Below are 18,927 nucleotides of genomic sequence, written 5' to 3'. Positions count from 1 at the left end.
AGTAGGTGGTACCTGTCTATATGTGCCGTGTGTAACACTGAGAAATGAAAGATTTATAGTGAATTATTTTGTCAATAGGCTCTAGACAAAGCACATTGCTACACTTCTGTTTATACAGATTTATTTTAAATTAAGTTCCCCATTCCCATTTTCACAAGGGACCGCTTCATATAATAGGTCTTTTATTTCTGTTTTTATCTACATATAACATTGTCAAACTGCCAAATAATGTGAAAAATGACGCAGTGTTTGCTGTGTGTCAACATGAACCGTTAAAATCAATGTTAAATCAGTCAAAATAAATATAAGGCTCTGTTTTGTAGAAAGTTTATTTCATTTGGCAACACATCAAGGCGTACAGTTTGCATATCTTCCAATTCGATATTTAAATTTCCTCTTTCGTTAGAGGGAAGATGAGACAAAAGTGCATAAAGGTTGATTTACTCAAAACGTACAATAAACATAGCAATGCTTCGGCAGGTAGCAAGTACAAATATAGAGATAATTTTGATTATTAAAACATTTTTTGGTCATAGGAAAATATTGCCTTAAAAACATCTTTCAAAATAGAGAGAGAAGTAAATGTTATAGCCATGAACATAAGCGGTTATTTCTGTGCTAAAAGAAGATGATAAAAATACACGACACCCTCTGGCTTTATGCTGACACCTCAACACACACTGTGCAGAATGAAAACATCCCATTTAAACAGGAGAAGCTGCTCCTTGTTTAAACTCAGCTACATACTATTCATCTTTCGAGCATCTTGTGTCTAATTTTCAGGACAAAGCTCGTCGCCACCATCACTCAGCACAGTGTGTGTTTTAGTGTTAGCACACAGCATCGAAGCAAATAATCAACAGCAGACATGAATTTAATTGTGGTCCCAATGCTTCTATTGCTGACAGGGTCATCTCCCAAAAAACTCACTTGAACAGAATATTGAAATGGGGACTCTGGCCTTTATGAAAAAATAAAACAAACACAATAATGACTGTATGAACCACTGTCAGACAATGACCAGGCTCTCCATCTCTACTTGTTGCCGCAGTCGCTGCAGAGGATGTCTTTCCCCTTGGCTACGAAGCGCTTGTTGGACAGACTGAGGGAGCATCTCTTACAGTTGAAGCAGTATTCGTGCCAGGAGCTGCCCTCGTAGTTCACCACGTTCACTCCTTTACCAAAACCTGAGAGAGGAGAGGAGCGTTAGAGTTTATTCCAGTCGTTCCATTTTATCACGTTAAAGGGATATTTCTGATTATTTTAAGTGGGGTTGTTTGAGGTACTAATGTATAGTTGGAACTGAAGCTAAGTTCTCTTCAAAGCCACCAGACACTCTTCACAAAAATAGTAATTTTGCCTCACAGAACACAGGAGCTGCTGGTCTGTGCTGCTTTAATCAGATAGTTTGTGTTGATGTGTGACTGTGACTGTGTGTTTTAAAGGGTCCGTTTGGATCGGATTCACCAAAATCGAGGCAGCAATTAGACCAGCAGCTCCTGTGTTCTCAAAGGAGTCTGTCGGCTTTGAAACGAACAGAGACGGATAAAACAGCTTCAGTTCCCATCCGGAAAGGACTGTCTGACAGCGAGGCAAAAACTGTTGACTATTTTTTATTAGGTGGGACTTATTTAGGTGGCTAAAATTGGTTTTGCTGCTGCCCCCATCCACAGCAGTACATTGCTTAGCTTTTGTGTCAGTACTCCTGTTTGCTTCTCCAAACTATCAGCTTGTCGACAACCATCCACTGCTGGTAGTACACTGACTATTGATAAGTACCTCACTTCAAAAACATCTCTTTGATATGAAAAGCATCAACCTACTCTTGATCTGCAAAACAAATGGTTAATTTTGGAAATATCGTGTGACCATGTCCTATTTGTTAGGTTTTTGCATAATTTACTGGTAAATATTTTGTTTTTGTTAGCAGCCTGAATACTGTGTGTTGTTAATTACAAAGTAAAGAGAAGTTTTATAGATATATTCGCCATTAGCTTGGTACAGTTTTTGCAACTTGCCCGTCATGTGTTTTGTGTCACAACTTAGAAAAAGAAAATTTGCATGTAATCACATGGTGTTGAAGGCAACATGTCCAATTTTTACTTTACGAGTTAACAAAGACCTTCCAAATTAGTTCTGGCCATTGTGAGACTGGACTTTCTCACCATATATTAAGTCATGGTGTAGAACACTTTATTTATTTATTTTCAAGATATTTTTTGGGGGGCTTTTCAGCCTTTAATGGATAGGACAGACAGCATGAAAGGGGGAGAGAGAGAGGGAGTGACATGCAGCAAAGGGCCACAGGAGTCGAACCCGGGCTGCTGCGGCAACAGCCTTGTACATGGGGCGCCTGCTCTACCACTAAGCCACCGGCGCCCCTGTGCAGAACACTTTAACCTGAACATGTGACTACAACAAAGATGGGAACTGCAGTCTCAAACTGTTGATGGGCCTAAATTTAGAGACTGCACAGATGAAGTCTTGAAGTAGTGATGGGCAAAGCAGTTCTTTAGATGTTACTGAATCACTAGAATCAGTTCATTAAAAAGATTCGTTCAAAAGATTCGTTCACGGATTCGTTCAGTGCTTGGCGGGAGGAGCCCTGACTGTGTACTGCATAGTCTGACTCACTGAACTGATAACGGCTGAACTGCTGCTGCGTCTGCCCTGCATTTTAAGTTTGTTTATCTGGAAACTAAGTCTGTTAAAACAATGGGGAGGTGTGTGATTGTGTTCATGTGGCTTGACTCCTGGGTACATTAGCTGTTAGCTTGGAGAAAACGGTCCCTATGAAAGTGTATCGCTGAGAAGAAATGATTTGAATCACTCAGGGATCGGGGTTACGTCGTTCACCGAGTGATTCATCATGCAGTATGCAGTTCCTCCCTGCACCCTGGCTGCCTCGAGTGATTCATCGTTCGCACGGACTGAATCAGCAGTTCCCCTCCCGCCCTGCATGCTCGCTGCTGAGCTCAACTGAACTGAGAAATGAACGAATCAGTTCCGGAAGTGATTCAGTTCATTACGTTCACTCAACAGATTCGTTCTTTTGAACAATTCGTTCGTGAACGACACAACACTATCTTGAAGAAACTCCCAGACCAAGAACCTACCTCAGTATATGGTTATTGTTTACACTAGAGCGTGACTAGATTAGTAACTCTGACTGGCATAAAATAATTTTGAGTACACTATTTTTAAAAAATGTGTGCAGATTTGAGCCACTATGTGTGTGTCACTGTTTTTTCATCTGCACATCATGACATCATCATCTCAGTTGAACTTTAAAGCAACCTGTGATGGGGTTTTGGCAGCCGCAGCATTTCTTCGCCACAGAGCTCTTGTAGCAGTCCACACAGAAGACCTGGTCCTGGTGCTTGGTGAAACTCGTGCCTGCCAGAGGCTTCGAGCAGGAGGTGCACACGAAACAGTGGCTGTGCCACGGCTCGTCCTGGTAGTTCACCCCTCCAGAGGTTATGGCCTGGGGAAGAGCGAAGTGTAAATAGTGTTGTTCCTGTTGCCTTTAGATTGATGATTTCCTGTTTTAACAGAATTACCTTTTTGCAGCAGACGCAGTGTTTGGCGAACTTCTTGTCATAGCAGGGGCTGCAGTAAATGTCATTTCCTTTGGAGAGGAAACTCAGCGATCCTATTGGTCGTTTACAGTTATAGCAGGTGAAACATTCGTCGTGCCATGAGTTCCCTTTGTACTCCACACTCTCTGTACCTGCAGCAGATCACAGAAGAGTTGATATTACTGTCACTGCAGTTAAGTCTCAGTAGGAAAATTAAAATAAATACAGGTTTCTTAAATATTGCGCAGTAAAAATCTGTTTTTTACAGTTTATTAATGGGCCAGCTTCCCAAAATTTCTCCAGTCTAGTTTTTTGCTAATTGTCATCGGTCTTACCAGCCAGTATGGCTTTATAGCAGCCGTGGCAGCGTGGAGCGTCCTCTCTGGAGCAGCACTTCCCACACATGATACGGTCGTCCTTGGTGCTGAAGGGCTCCTTGGCCAGAGGCTTGTAACACTTAGCACAACGGAAGCACTCCTCATGCCAGTATCGGCCCTTATGGCTTAGCTCCTGGTGGAGAAAGGAAGTTTGATGTGAGGTACGTGGAGGGAAAATAAAGGGTCACAAATAAGAAATGCATGTATAGACAACTTTACTGCAAACTGATAACACACACACACCTTTGATTCCACAGGGATGGGTCGATGGCACTCAGTGCAGGTGTTGGCGCAGAACTTGGTGTGGCAGCGGACACACACCGGCCTGCCTTCATTGCGGACGAACCTCTTCCCCCCGAGGTCCTCCCGACAGTAGAAACAGTGTGATGAATCTGCCATCGTCACTCCGAGGGCCACTCAGAGCTACAACAGAACCAAGTGGAGAGGTAAAAATCCTACTCATCATTTTATGGTGGCAACTACCACTTACTTTCAAATTGGTTTGGTCTATAAAATGTCAGAAAATGTTGAAAAATACTGCCAAAGATTTTTTCATTCTGTGACTTTTTCGCTATGTGTTAGTGCAACACACTGTTTTATTGGATTTTAGTGTGCCACATTGTTTGCATCACTCATCAGCTGTTGTCAGTGATCAGAAATTACACATCTTCCTTACAACAAAATATTCAAATTGAAGACTACCTAAAATCACCACATAGGGGCGCTGTTGATCCACTAAGTGGGACTGAGGAGAACTTAAAAAGCTTCAAATTAAACATTTGCTGCAGCAGTTTGCTAATGAGATGCCTTTCATTCCCCGCTCTGACACTAAAACAGTGAAACTGAAATATTTGTTTTGTGTAAAACAATAGTAGCCAGGTGCACAAATACCTGTGTCTGTGTGTCCACCTGTGTGTTTGCATATGTGCATAGTATTCATGTCAGAGTGCTTATGTACTCTGTGTGTGATATGTTCCTCCTCATTCGTACCTCTTATCTCTGCCTGATAAAAAAAAAAAAAACCCTCATACAACTGATAATTTGGACGATATGATCAAAAAGTTGGAATCCTGAAGTCGATTTATTTGTTGAGTTATAAAACCTCAAGTCTGCAAGTTAACTTACAAGTTTTAAGTCCTGAATGTCTGAAATATATCTGTATTTATTTTTGATATTAACACTTGCAAATATGATTCAGAAAATCATTTTAAAACACAGTTTGCAGGAAAAAAAGTTTAAACAGATGTTCTCTTAAAGCATCTGCTGTTTGTGTTTTTTCAGCAAACATTATTCAAAACTAAAAATCAGTGAGCCTTAATTATAAATACACGTGTAAGAGCCAATTAAGCACATATTTATATTTGGTAAAAAGAATTCTGGATGTCATAGAGCTTGTGATATTTAAGTTTCCACAACATTTTCTGTATACTTTGAATAGTGTATAGTAGTGGACTGCTATGGTTATGTTTATACTGACGTTATTTTTGTGTTCGATTACAGGTTAGTTATTCACACCAGGGTATGGTGCTGTAAAACAGTTTAGTGAGCATGACAAAAGGAGAGTGTGGACAATGTCGTGCGTAAAGACGACATGAAGTTTGTAGTGGTTTGGATTGTAGTAAGTTTTGACTGTATTAAGCAGTGTTGAAGTATAATAATGGGTATACATGAGGATATTTAGAAATAGGACATCAAGTCAGTAGATGTAATTTTGGAAGGACCTGGCCTGTCGTAAACACTGTTCAACTTTTTCCCTGCCTCATGTGAGAGCTGTGAATCTCCAGAAAAGGAACAGAAACACGAATTAGAACAGAAACACCTCACAATCTACGTGGCCTAGGAACTGTGGTCGGTTGAAACAGCCACTATAACATGCATGTTACTCAATCAGATTATAATCGAGATGATTAGGATAAATTTAAAAAGACCTTCAACAGATTTTAAAGGTGACAAAGTCCCAAATCTTTTTAATGTAATTAGGTACATTACACTGTAGAACAGATTTGATATACTTCTACCCGCTGCATTTTGGAGAGTTTTTATTGAAAACAAATGATAAGTTAATAAAATATGTTGTGTTGTTATTAATTCAACTCTTCAGCAGTGCAAGATGCTGTTTAAATTAGCTGCACCTCAACAAACTTCTACATCATAATGCTGCCTACACAATATTGTATTATTATTAACATTTCCATATAATATATTTTATTAAAATTGGTCGATTACAGCATTCTACGGTCTGTTATTTCTGAATAGCTGATCACTGTTATGAATAAATAACTGTTGCTATGGACTCAGTTCTTATCATAGGTGCTTAGTGGAAGCACTAAAATCATTTTTAAATCAACAAAATGATTTTTAAATCCATATTTTTGTTTAAACACTTTATTTGTAATTTTCCGAATATCCTATAAAACAATCATATTCTCTGTTTTACAAATTGTACAAAAACAATCCCAATTAAATCGTACTTTGAAAGCAAGATTTTAATTTTTAAGAGTATGTTTTTACACTGTTATTTCTTTGTGGTTTCACTTCAGTAAAGGATTTGAATACTTGTCATTGCTGTCCAGCTTCAAGTATCAAGTTTCATAACTGGACTGAGCCTGATTATAACTACGTCTTCAGCATCCTTATGCAACTGATTTCTCACACAACACAGTCCAAAATAATCACGCTCCCTAAAATACAACACTCATAAATTTCCTAAACATAGAACCAAAATCACCATGTTGATCACCAAAAAGAGCCGTGATTACAGGGTCGGGATTTCAGATGGTAAATAATACAGGACACGATGGTAAAATCACAGCTACAAGAAAAAAAAACACAGAAATGCGGAGGAAGACATGGCTAAAGTCTGTTCATTCAGTTATTTCCCACATCAAGTTCATGCTGGCTGACCACGAGGAATTCTGCTCAACTTCAGCGAGAGAGAGTGTGTGTGTGTGTGTGTGTGTGTGTGTGTGTGTCCGCACAGCGAGGTGAACACATGAAGGAATGCCTGGTATGACTAATGTGGTGAGATCTGGAACATTGACAACTGTGTGACAGAACTTACATGCACACACACACACACACACACACACACACACACACATACACATGCACACACCCACTCTACTTCTTGTCCGGACCACTCCCTCAGAGACCAACAAAACCACAAACTATAGCGTTCACCTCCTGGTTGGAGCGGCATGTCAGCACAGATTCATAAGGAAGTTCTGGTTTTGGTGCAGGAACGATGTTACCACAAGTTTAGGCTGCGTTCACAAACACTCAAATCCTCCCTTTTCTTGTGACTTCTATTTAAACTCTCAGTAAAAATCCTGTGTAAATCCTTTTATAGGCAAAGCTGATAGTTTGTCTTTATCAGTCACAGGTGGATAGAGGCAGTAGGTCCTGTAACATGATGTCAGTGACTTGTACTATAAGTTGTTGGGTTTTTTTTCTTTGTTTTGGACTAGAACTTGTTATATAAAGGTTTTAGGTTAAAAATAGGTTTGGTTTGAGTAAAGATGTGGGAGGATGGTTGGTCACTGAAACTGGAGTCATGACCTTCATATTTGTCCCAGAAGTCTCTCCATTTTTTTGGACTCTAAAATCTGTTACACAACATATTGTCAGTTGTGCCAATAGTCGATGTCTTAAAGGTCCAGTGTGTCGGATTTAAGGGGATATATTGGCAGAAATCACCTGAAACTAAGAATTGTTGTGTTTTGGTCACCTTAGAATGAGCCATTTATATCTACATATGGAGCAGGTCCTCCTCCGCAGAGTCAGTGATGTTGTTTCTACAGTAGCTTGGAACAGACAAATCAAACACTAGCTCTAGACAAGGCCAGTCATGTTTCGTGTCACCCACCGCAGTTCTCCTACATGCTTGGCTCACGAGAGCAGTTTCAGTTGGTTGCAATGTTGCAGCCTCTCCACTAGGTGGCACTAAATTCTACAGACAAGACCTTTAAGTGTAGTTTCATTTCAGTTTGGTAGTTTTGTTAAAAAATACTGGATATGAATCAGGTTTGAAATAAACAAACCAAAGGGGTATAACAAGACGAACTGTGCACTCCAACACCCATACTACCATACTATAATACCAGGATGTCCTACTGCATCCGGCCACATTTTGCAGCATGCAAGCCAGCATGCTTTTGGCTATTCTGACCCATAGTCCTCTGCACAGCAGAAGATGCATCACATTGACTGAGCTGCAAACAGATCACAGCTTTACAGACTGCTGACAGCTCATGGACAGCTGTCGGCTGCCGCAAGGACGTATGACAACACATTTAAGAGCTATGAAAATGACACCCAATAACAATGAATCTCATTCTCGCTGTGTCACTAGCGAGCTCGGTGAATGGCGGTTTGTTTTATCCCCAAGATAACGAATATATGAGCATCAAAGTTCAGGGTCTAATGAGACAGTAGTATTTTCCCGACTATGTGCATACTGCATACAAGAGTACGTTGTTTTTAAAGGAGGTGCAATACCTACTAAAAATAAAAGGAAAAAGTATGCGATTCAGAATGCACCCTAAGACTGTGCAGTGGTGCCTTTAGCTATACGCTAATGTCAGCATGCTAATATGCTCACAAATGGCAATGCTAAGCATCAGGACTAATGCTAACCATCTTAGTTTAGCATGTTAGCATGCTAACATTTGCTAATTAGCAGATGCTGATAAATGTCATTAGTTTTGCCGTTATTTGGTAATAAACCAAAGTATCAGACAAATTTAATTTTTGATGAGATGATGGCCCTGGGTGAAAAGTCAGTAGGATTTATGCTCCGAGGGCCATATATGTCTGTCAGTTTATCTGATAGTTGAGATATCTCTGTCTGGACCAAAGTTGTTGATTGACAGACAGACGCTGTCATTCCTCGAGCTTCGTCGGCTACAAATACAATTTTGCAGCATATTCTGTAGTTTAACAAGGTGCTTTTGTTTTACACAGTGTGACTCAGTGGCTTTTTGGGTTTCCTTTCCATTTTCCTCTTCATTTGCTTTTAGCCAAGAAACATGCCGTCCCTCACTCATCACCTGATTACCCTATTTGCTGTAAATGGCTCTGAACTGTCATCAAAAATGCATCTGAGTAAAAATACTACTTCATTTTTAAAAAAAATCTTTTTTTATCCAGTGAGAAAATGAACAAAACTGAAAATGACGAGCCATAAATGCCTTTTAATTTAATAATTTAAAGGGTATGTAAGCTCTCTAATCAAATAATTCAATAAAAAGATGTGCAAAAAAACATTTTAATATAGTATTTACACATATTTTTGTGCGGTCACGGAGGAGAGAAATTCTTACCAGTAGCCGAAAGCACAACAGAGAGTAAGTGAAAGATACATTGCTTTGTTAGCCACACTGCTGTTTGACAGAGACATGTGGCCGAGGTTAAAAGGTGCTACTCTTAATAAACTTGATTAAATAACTTCTTTTGTGGTCTCGTCTTCTCAACAGACAATAAGGCTACAGGCTGACACCAAGATCATGTGGAGAGGACATACATCTTCCTTTCAGTGACCTGCTAATTCATTACTTATTAACAGAGGACCCAGCGGCTGGTTTATTTGCTGGGAGAGGCTACTCATCCATCTCCACTGGAGGACAGCAAGTCTGGCCAGGCAAAGGCAAGGTTTGGTATTTACCTGTTACCTACTGTCTCACTTCCTGCCTCTCCCTGAACTTAAAAGAATTCATGCACTGGTGAATTTGGTGAAGACACTTTAACATGTAGCCAACAGCTACAAGAGGTGCTGTGTGGCTCCAAGGCTGCAGAGCAGGCAATAATAATGCTTGGCTACCAGCATCGTGAAAATGTTATCTGATGGGAAGCAAACAATGGCTGACAGGAAGCGAGCCAGTATCCACACAGGTTTGGAGGAAAATAAATCAGGTTTCACTGACGTCAGACGGCTCCGAGGACAGTGTTGCTGCACGTCTTTACTTTTTTTCCCCCTGCAATAAATATTCTCACTGTGTCATGTCACGACAGCACAGATACATCATTTTCTCGTATCCAAACTGCCAATACAAAACTCTGTGTTTGATCGCTATGGAAACAGTTCAATGTGAAAGTAAGCCATGTCACGGAGTTGGAAGGCGGCGCTGCAGCCAAGGACAACTCTGTGTGTGTATTTATCACATTGTGGGGACATAAATCTGTTTGTAAAGTGACGTCAGGGGGATCATTTGAGGACAAAAACCTGGGTCCGTTACATTATATGGTTAAGACTTCATTTTTGGTTCATGTAAGGGATAAGATTTGTGTTATTTTGTATTCTTATTGTCAACAAATCAACTCAAACAGGAGTTCAAAGGGCATTTTTTGGAGACATGCAGTCTGCAAACACTTGATTTAAAAGATTTTAAAACCACCACCGGTGATTACGTTTTTAATCTCCTCATGTCTTGCTTCCTCTGTGTGTGTATCCTTTCCCACCTCTGTAAAAGTTTTAGCCACCTCACTGTAACAATTAGAGCTGCGGCCGGAGGTCTGCGCCATGGTGTAAAAATAAAGCACAGAGAGGTGACATCATGTTATGTGGACTGGAGGAAAATCACGCACACATTTTAAAACACACAGGGGACGAGAACAAGGCAAAGAAGTGAAAATAAAGTAACAGGAAAAGAGCAGCCAGGAAAAACGACCAGACAAACTAAAATAAAACAAGTGTGCAATTTAGTGCGTCTGCTTGTACCCACCATCTGTGCATGTCTCTGTGTGTGTGTGTGTTAGTGTGAGTGTGTGCTGGCATGAGCTTATCGCTGAAGAATGTAGTGGAAAACTGAGAAACAGGAAGTCTCCATCAGGACGGTGAAGTTGGCACAGTTCAGCCACACACACACACACACACACACACACACACACACACACACTCGCTGAATTGTAGATAATATTCTGGCTATTAACTGTGTTTACATTAACATCTCATTAATGCCTCCTGTACTGTGAGCCCTGTCTGAACTTCTGTTACGTTCAGTGTGTGCTGCAGGTGTGACCTCTACTTCTGTGCAGACTCGGCCTTTGAAAAAACTCTGACTCTTTAATCATTGACTTGGTGTGGCAGCTGGTAAAGCATGTCTCTTAATGGGACTTTATGGTGGCTTAAAAATAGATCAGGATTGGAGCTCTGAATGCACAAAATCTTAAAATCATCTTCATCCTGATCTGCAGTCCACATCTGAGTTGTTTTAATGCTTAACAATTTATCTTCAACCTGTCTTCCCTTCATCTGCTTGTCGTCCGATCGTAATCGTAACGTACATTTTAAATAAATTAGCAATAAACTCAGTGATGATAAAGAGTCACTCATTGTTTAAATGTCAAGTTGTGACGGTTGGAAAAGGAGTGACCTTTAAAGTCTAAAGTTGTGACCTATTGCTTATCAATCGATGATTGTGTTGAGACATCCTGTTGCTTTAAGGGCATATACTAAAAGGCTAAATCCACCCAAAACATTAGCAGTGTACGTGTAGCACATTATTTGGACTGCTTATTTTTAGTCACACAATGTGCAAGCTATATACATGTCAAATTAATTAGGGCCACTGCCAACAATTGGTTTCATTTTTGATGAATTTGTCAATTATTTTATTAATTATTACTCGATGTTGTGTTCTATAAAGTTGTTAAAAACATTTTCAGAGCTCAGATTGATGACTTCATATTACTGATGTCCCTTCAACAGTCTAAAAATGTAAAAACATTTATATTTTATTGTAGAAGACTAAAAAACACCAATGGATAAAAACATTTGAGAAGTTATGACCAGTGGATTTTTTTTTTTTCTTGAAAAATGACTTGCTTCTCCATAACCACTTATCCTGTTAGGGGTCACAACTCACGGGGGCGATGGAGCCTATTCCAGCTGACATTGGGCAAGAGGCAGGGTACACCCAGGACAGGTCATCAGATTATCACAGGACTGACACATAGAGACAGACAGCCATTCACACTCACATTCACACCTATGGACAATTTAGAGTCACCAGTTAACCTGCATGTCTTTGGACTGTGGGAGGAAGCTGGAGTACCTGCAGAAAACCCACACTGACATGGGGACAAGATGCAAACTCCGCACAGAAGGGTTCCCCCACCCTGGGACCCCTCTTGCTGTGAGGCGACAGTGCTAACCACTCCTCCACCGTGCCACCCTGAATAATCAATTAATTGACTAATTGTTGAAACTGTAAATAAATTACATAGCATTAACACATGTATCTTGCACCAATACAAAGCCACAAAAAAACTGCTGTTTAAAGAAAATTTCACATTTTTGTCTTTCAGCAACAAAAGCATTTTAGTAAATTCAGAAATCTGCAGTGAGGCTCAACCATCTTCTAAGAAGAAATCCATTGTAGAAGAGGAAAAGATGCAACAAAAGCCTCAAAAGACCAGAATGCACTGCATCATCAAGACCTGTGAGTACGATACTGATCTCAGGAACAGGCCGTAATGTTGTCAAACTAGTTGGTTCTGAGTCTGTGCAACTATCTACACAAGTACAATAAACTGACAGCAGTTGTTTGATTTTTCTCTTGGGTGCTTCAAATATTCTGGGAAATACAGTTTGGGGAAAAACGCACAGAACATCACTGACTCGTGAAATAAATAATGCCAATGCTTTTTACTTCACTAAAACCTGCACGTCATTGATCATTTTGGACTCATAAGAGCAACAAGCTATAAACACAACGTTTACATATCATCACCTTGTAAAGCATACAAGGAATAACATTAACATCCATTGGAAGTCCTGATTATTATTCATTCTCCTTGTAGCTCTGTTTTTATCTTCACCAACTCCTGAGGGAAACTGTCTCAGGAGAGAGCAGTGACACTGAAGCAAAACAGTTAAGTTGGAGGCTCTACGCCCAAAACAATGAGCTAAAAGACACTAAAAGGGTCAGTGGAGCTGAGGGGAGCTGTACAGGGGAGTGATGATTCTCTGTGTGTCACCTGATCCATTATAAAAATATTAATTAGAGCAGCTTTAAAGATCAGACCCCACTGCAGCAACATGTGTGCACTGAGCACTCCCAGCCCTGATTCCAGTCATACCATCTCAAAAATAAATACACAATTATCAGCATTTGAAACTGAGCAGCGAGTTCAGCTAAACATTTGTGCTCCACATCAGCCCACAAAGAAAGATAATTGTTTTCTTTGGCTCCGGTGAGCCACATTCCAGACAGTGGAATAAAGCCGATACAACAGATCTGAGCCGTGTAGAGCGAGGTCGAAGAAACGCAGCATGTCTCACTACGACAGGACACACATGATGGTTTTACCAGAAGCTGCTGGTTAGCTGTACGTCGACCCACTTCACTATGTCTGTTCTGTTTCCCTCTCTGCATCTGAGTTACACACTCCTTCTGTTTCTGCTCTCTTCCTCTGTGCTCTCCTCTCAGCTCATTAACTGAGATGTCTTTCAGAACAGAGCAGCTGAAAAAACTAGAAACCTCCAGCAGCTGTAATGTATGACCAATTTCCATTTCCATGAATATCTATGACATTTTCTCTGTGTGTGTGTGTGTGTGTGTGTGTGTGTGTGGGAATGCTCCCCACATTGGCACCACATCAGTACAGTCAGAGCACTACCAATGGTAACGATAAAATTTAATTTTAAAATGATCTAATGGGACATTTGAGCCCTCGGTACTGTCTTGAAGGCTTGTTTGCTTCCAAAATCTCGCTTCATAAATCTCCAACCACCAAAATCCCCACAAATCTCCTTTTCTAACCATTCCTCCAGATTCTTACCCTAGCATCAATGATGCCACCAAACCCTCACTTAAACCTAACCATTTCTAAATGAAAGCCAAACATGACTATTTCTGTATTAAAATTATATATATAAATTTCCCTTCTGGTCACCAAATATTAGATCATTTACCACCAGTTTAACTGTTAAACCACAAGGCTGAATGAGCTCACAGATGGGTGCCAAATTAAAGGAAAAATCAACATAGTCAAGAGTCTCCAGAACAACTTCTATATTCCTGGTTTTACAAGTCTCTTTAACTCAGCTGAAGGGAGGAAACGACAATCTCACAAAAAAAATTCACTCATTTGGAGTTTTGACGATGGCGATGGAGAGTGCTGTTTGACATGTTGCTCCAGAATCTCCCAAAGGTGTTTGGTTAGGTGGAGATCTGGGGTCTCATTTATAAAACAATGTGTAGGATCCATGCTAAAAATGTACAAACAGACAAAAGCCAAATGGTGCGCGCCAAAAAATATTCAACAGTTTCTACCATCAGGCATCCACCTCACCATCTGCGTCGCCAATTTTCTGTCTTCAAAATGTTCGTAAGCATGGGCCAAAGTTTCTCCCAGCAAGTCTGTTTTTATAGGTCACAACTCTTGAATGGGAAGTGGCGTACATTTGAACCAATCTGTTACTATTTTTAAGCTTAAAAAAAATAGATTGATAGTTTGGGAACTGTGTTTACTCACTCTGGTGCCGAGAGTTAGATGAAAAGATCGATACCTCTGTCATGTGTTTGGGTTTTATATGAAGCCACAAGACTGTGAACTTTTGCCTACCAGCTCTAAAGCTCACTAATTAATCTCAGAACCCATGGGCAATTGGTATGAAGACAATAAATCTTTGGGGGCAACAGCGCATATTTCTAGGGTTAAAGTGTAGCCATTGGATATCAGGGCCAAGACTATTTCTTCCATGTGCCAGGTAATCTGTGTATGAAGAATCTGTAAGACAACAGTGCAAGATTTTGGTATTGAAAATATTCTGATTTCCATTTGTAGTCCAAGTAGTATTGACCAACCATGTTTGAGCAGCAGGTAAGTAGTCTGTGTAGAAAGGCAGAACACATTGGCCAAAATGCAATCTTAGAACCCTTGGCTATTGTCTGACAATGAGTTAGCTTTAATTTATTAGCATTCATATGCAGTTATCTGTTTATAGAGATTAACCAAAATGACTGATGCACAGAAGAGCAAGTCTTGGCCCAGATATTCACTGGCTACACCAGATCTCCCAAAATATTGGCCAGTGCCCCAAGAGGCATATCGCCAGACCAATGGCTGATGGGTTCTGAGATTGCATTTCGGCTTACCTGTCGCTCAAATGAGATTGGTCAATATTACTTGGTCTACAAATGGAAACCAGAACACTTCTACTACCAAAATCTTGTACCATTGCCTACAGATTCTGCAAACATATGCACATATCTGTTTGTAAAGATTACTTACTAGTTAACGCATCGTATCTTGTTTGCTGCCTTATCTGTACAAAAATGAAAGCATAAAAATGACAAGTTGTGGTTTACCTGTTGCTGCTGGTTGTCTGGCAACCTCAGGGTGGCGACAGGAAGTGCTCCAGGCCAAGAAAAATAAGTTTTTACCATTTGGTTTTTGTACAGATTTAACAAATAAGACATAACGTGTTCATTAGTGAGCTTTAGAGGTGCATATTCTTTGTCGCCCTTGGACAGAGCCAGGCTAGCTGTTTCCCCCTGCTCCCAGTTTTTATGCTAAGCTAACTGTGTTCTGGCCATAGTGTCATATTTATTGGACATATATGACAGCGATATTGATCCTCTCAAGTAACTCAAAAAATAAATCTTTCAATTGAAACAGATCTGCAACTGTTAACCATTTAAGTGATCAGGCAGCTGCTGCCACTTTTCTCCAAGCCCCCGTGAATGCTTCCTAGTCTTGCAGACAGTTTTTCTGCAGCGGCCCAAAAAGCATTTCCCTATAGACCGCCATTATAAGAGACACATCTGTAAAACTGTTGACAGGAGACCTCAAACTGCAAATAAGGTCAATTATAACTCTTTCTATTATGAATTTTTAATCCATAGAGGTTTATTTGTAAAACTTTCCTAGGGCTAGAGAAAAGCGATTTAAAAATCCATGACATCATCACAACGTAAAGTCTGTGAGCCAAGCAGGAACTCACAGGCGTGTTATTATACATCTATGCTTTTCTCATTGACATCCTTGATAGCTTTGACATTATACAAAGCAACAAAACAGCTTGTTTTTTTTGTCAGTGTCACAAACACTGACTCAGGCTGGGCAATGTATCAGTATCATATCCATATCATGATATGTGACTTGTCCTAGATTTTGAATATCATAATATCATAGGTGTGGTCTTTTCCTGGTTTAAAAGGCTGCATTACAGTAAATTACAGTAGTACACGATATCCACATTATTGATGATATCCATCCATCCATCCATCCATTTTCATCCACTTATCCGGGGCCAGGTTGTGGGAATAGCAGGCCAAGTAAAGCACCCTATACGTCCCTCTCCCCAGCAACACTTTCCAGCTCCTCCTGGGGGACTCCAAGGCGTCCTAGCCCAGATGAGATATATAATCCCTCCAGCGTGTTCTGGGTCTGCCCCGGGGCCTCCTACCAGTGGGACATGCCTGAAACACCTCTTACGGGAGGCGCCCAGGAGGCATCCTGGTCAGATGCTCAAATCACCTCAACTGACCCCTTTCAGCACGAAGGAGTAGGTTCCTCGGGAGAATTCCCCCGAGAATCACCACCTTAACATGGTAGAGGGATTTGCGTGTCACTGTGAATCTGGGAGCTGTGTTGTCAAGGGACTAATAGCCCCTGGTAGGGTCTCCCAAGGCAACATGGTCCCAGGGGAGGGGCCAGACTACGACCAATTCAAGAAGACCTTGATGACACAACATATTTGGACTCTGAGCACCTTGCCCGGTATGGGGACACCGGGGGGCTATATTATTATTGCAGCTTTATTACTATATTGTTGCAATATTGATATCGAGGTATTTGGTCAAAAATAGCATGATATTTGATTTTCTCCATATCGCCCAGCCCTACCTCCAACTAATATCAGTGCACCCAAACACATCACAACATGTTTTAATGGCCACAGGTTAAAGATACACACTGCCAAGTTTCTCAGTTAAAATCTATTTCACCATCATGTTATCAGAGCACTAAAATGGCAGAGCTCCATTAAAAACTCTGCTAAAAATATGGGGTTTGCCATTGGGGATCGATGAAAAGAAAAAACACAGCATCTGCATCCCATTTACATTCTATCCTATTAAAGTCACACCAGGCAAAACACAACAGGGAGTTCCCATGACATGAAGTCAGACAAATTACATAAAGTTTTACAAGCCTGTGATGTATTTTATGGGACTGAGCTCATGGTAATTTCTTTAACATGCAGCCACCGTCTTCGAATCACACTGAAAACTCCCAAGGCTCCCTAGTGTGTGTGTACGTCAGGCAGCTAAAGGTCAGTCACACATATGGGTCTTGGTTTACTTACTGTCTGTGTGTTTGTGCATGTGTGATGGTGTGAGCTGTCAATAATAACTGTAATAGTGCAAGTGCTTCCATGTGGCTGTTAATTCAGCAACATTTAGTAGCTTATATCCAGAAAAGTTCAGTGGAGTTGCAACATCTGTGACGTGTTTCCTTCCGCTTTCAGTCCAGTTTTTTTCCATTTAACAGCCAGATTACATTGTTCCGAATAATCTGAGTTTTATCCCTTTATTGTAAGGGTTGCAGTCACACGATTTGCCGTATGTGCCGGTGTGTAGGTAAGAAAGAGTCCAGTCACACATATGGATCCTCACTTTACTTCAACCTCTTGCAGATAACTGGTAGAACCAACACTGAGGCCATATGCATCACTTACAAGGATGTAAACACACACTCACAGGACAATGAAAAATAGCAGTACAGGAATTTTAATTGACCTCTGTGATGCATTTTTTTAGCCTCAGCGGTTCCATCAGTGAGTGAAAAAAAGGAGACTTCCTAACTGGAAACAGATTTCAGGAGCAGCCCAGGCTTCCGTAAGTCAGCATGTAACTGTAGCCCTAACACACACACACACACACACACACACTCACTTACACATACAGACAGACAGACAGCCAACGCCCCAGACAGACTTTAAGACTTGTTTCCTATCCGGATATCAAAATGCTGCTTTGCAAATGTGTGAAATGAGATCATAATAAGTGTGAAGAAGAAGAGGGTTACATGCTGTTGTACATCTGCTAGCAGGACATACTGTAAAACAGTGATCAGCCATTAAAATCAATAACTTTACAATAGTCACATATTAATAATAGACTTATAAAAGTTAAAAGTGCGGCTGGTGAGTTTGGCAACACTTCAACCAGGCGCCACACAACCTGCATGCTCCAGTGTAACTATAAACCAGCTCTGCAGTCACAGGTCGGTTTGTCTAAAAACACCTTTAAGAACAATGAGGCTTGATAACACAGTGTCCAGCAGATAAACAGCGGTGCTCCGCAGACAGCTTACCGGGCTCAGGGTGATGACTGCGGCGTGGAGGAGCGGTGCTCTCTGACCTGTGTGGAGGCAGCAGAACTCCGCTCTGACGAGACCCTCACACGTTTTAAGTACTGCCATCTGCGGCTGCGTCAAGCTACACACAAACAAGCAGGTGCAGACCGGAAATAGGATGTAGCGCCTTCGAAATAAAAGAGCAACGGCGACGTTCAAAAGGAAGCGAAGTGATTTTTAGCTTCAAAATAAAATTCAATAATTTGAGGGAAGTGATGAAGCAGAAAATGGAGTGTGAACATTTATTTGACCAGATAGATAGATAGATAGATAGATAGATAGATTCAATGTCCATTTTACTTTTTCTGGAGCTTTCAATTTCTTCTTAGTCTTCATAAGTGGAAGGGATTTGTTTAATTTGTCATGGAAAATCTCCACATGGAAGAAAGATGGAAAATAAATTAAAAACTGAGATTCCTTAAAGGTCCAGTGTGTAGGATTTTGGGGGATATGTTGGCAGAAATTAAATATAATATTCATAAGTATATTGTCATTTGTCTGTAGTCACCTGAAACTGAAACAGTGTGTTTTCATTACCTTAAAGTGAGCTGTTTATATCATGGATGTATTCAGAGAGCTGGATATAGTGTTGGAGGCGGGGTCCTGTT

At 40.6% G+C, this 18,927-nt stretch overlaps 1 protein-coding gene across 1 annotated transcript; it reads right to left on the bottom strand.

The window, feature by feature from the left end:
- Positions 1-313: 313 nt before the first annotated feature.
- Positions 314-18,407, bottom strand: fhl1b (four and a half LIM domains 1b). The gene is made up of 6 exons (XM_049592183.1): positions 18,278-18,407; positions 4,199-4,378; positions 3,914-4,088; positions 3,561-3,730; positions 3,298-3,484; positions 314-1,187 (listed from the first exon to the last, which is right to left on the bottom strand). Exons 2-6 carry the CDS (start codon positions 4,352-4,354, stop codon positions 1,036-1,038), a joined length of 840 nt encoding a protein of 279 aa, XP_049448140.1. The 5' UTR covers positions 4,355-4,378; positions 18,278-18,407; the 3' UTR covers positions 314-1,035.
- Positions 18,408-18,927: the final 520 nt, after the last annotated feature.

This window comes from Epinephelus fuscoguttatus, linkage group LG12, assembly GCF_011397635.1.
Source record: "Epinephelus fuscoguttatus linkage group LG12, E.fuscoguttatus.final_Chr_v1".
Taxonomy (NCBI): Eukaryota; Metazoa; Chordata; class Actinopteri; order Perciformes; family Serranidae; genus Epinephelus; species Epinephelus fuscoguttatus.
Note: the sequence above shows the minus strand (reverse complement) of the source record. Positions and strands in the feature narration are given on the sequence as shown.

Excerpts from the sequence above, each read along its gene's own strand:
- fhl1b (XM_049592183.1), bottom strand. The coding sequence starts at position 4,354 with ATGGCAGATTCATCACACTGTTTCTACTGTCGGGAGGACCTCGGGGGG. Across the intron at positions 4,089-4,198 it reads CCATCCCTGTGGAATCAAAG|GAGCTAAGCCATAAGGGCCG; the intron begins GTGTGTGTGTGT and ends TTTCTCCACCAG. Across the intron at positions 3,485-3,560 it reads ACTGCGTCTGCTGCAAAAAG|GCCATAACCTCTGGAGGGGT; the intron begins GTAATTCTGTTA and ends GCTCTTCCCCAG.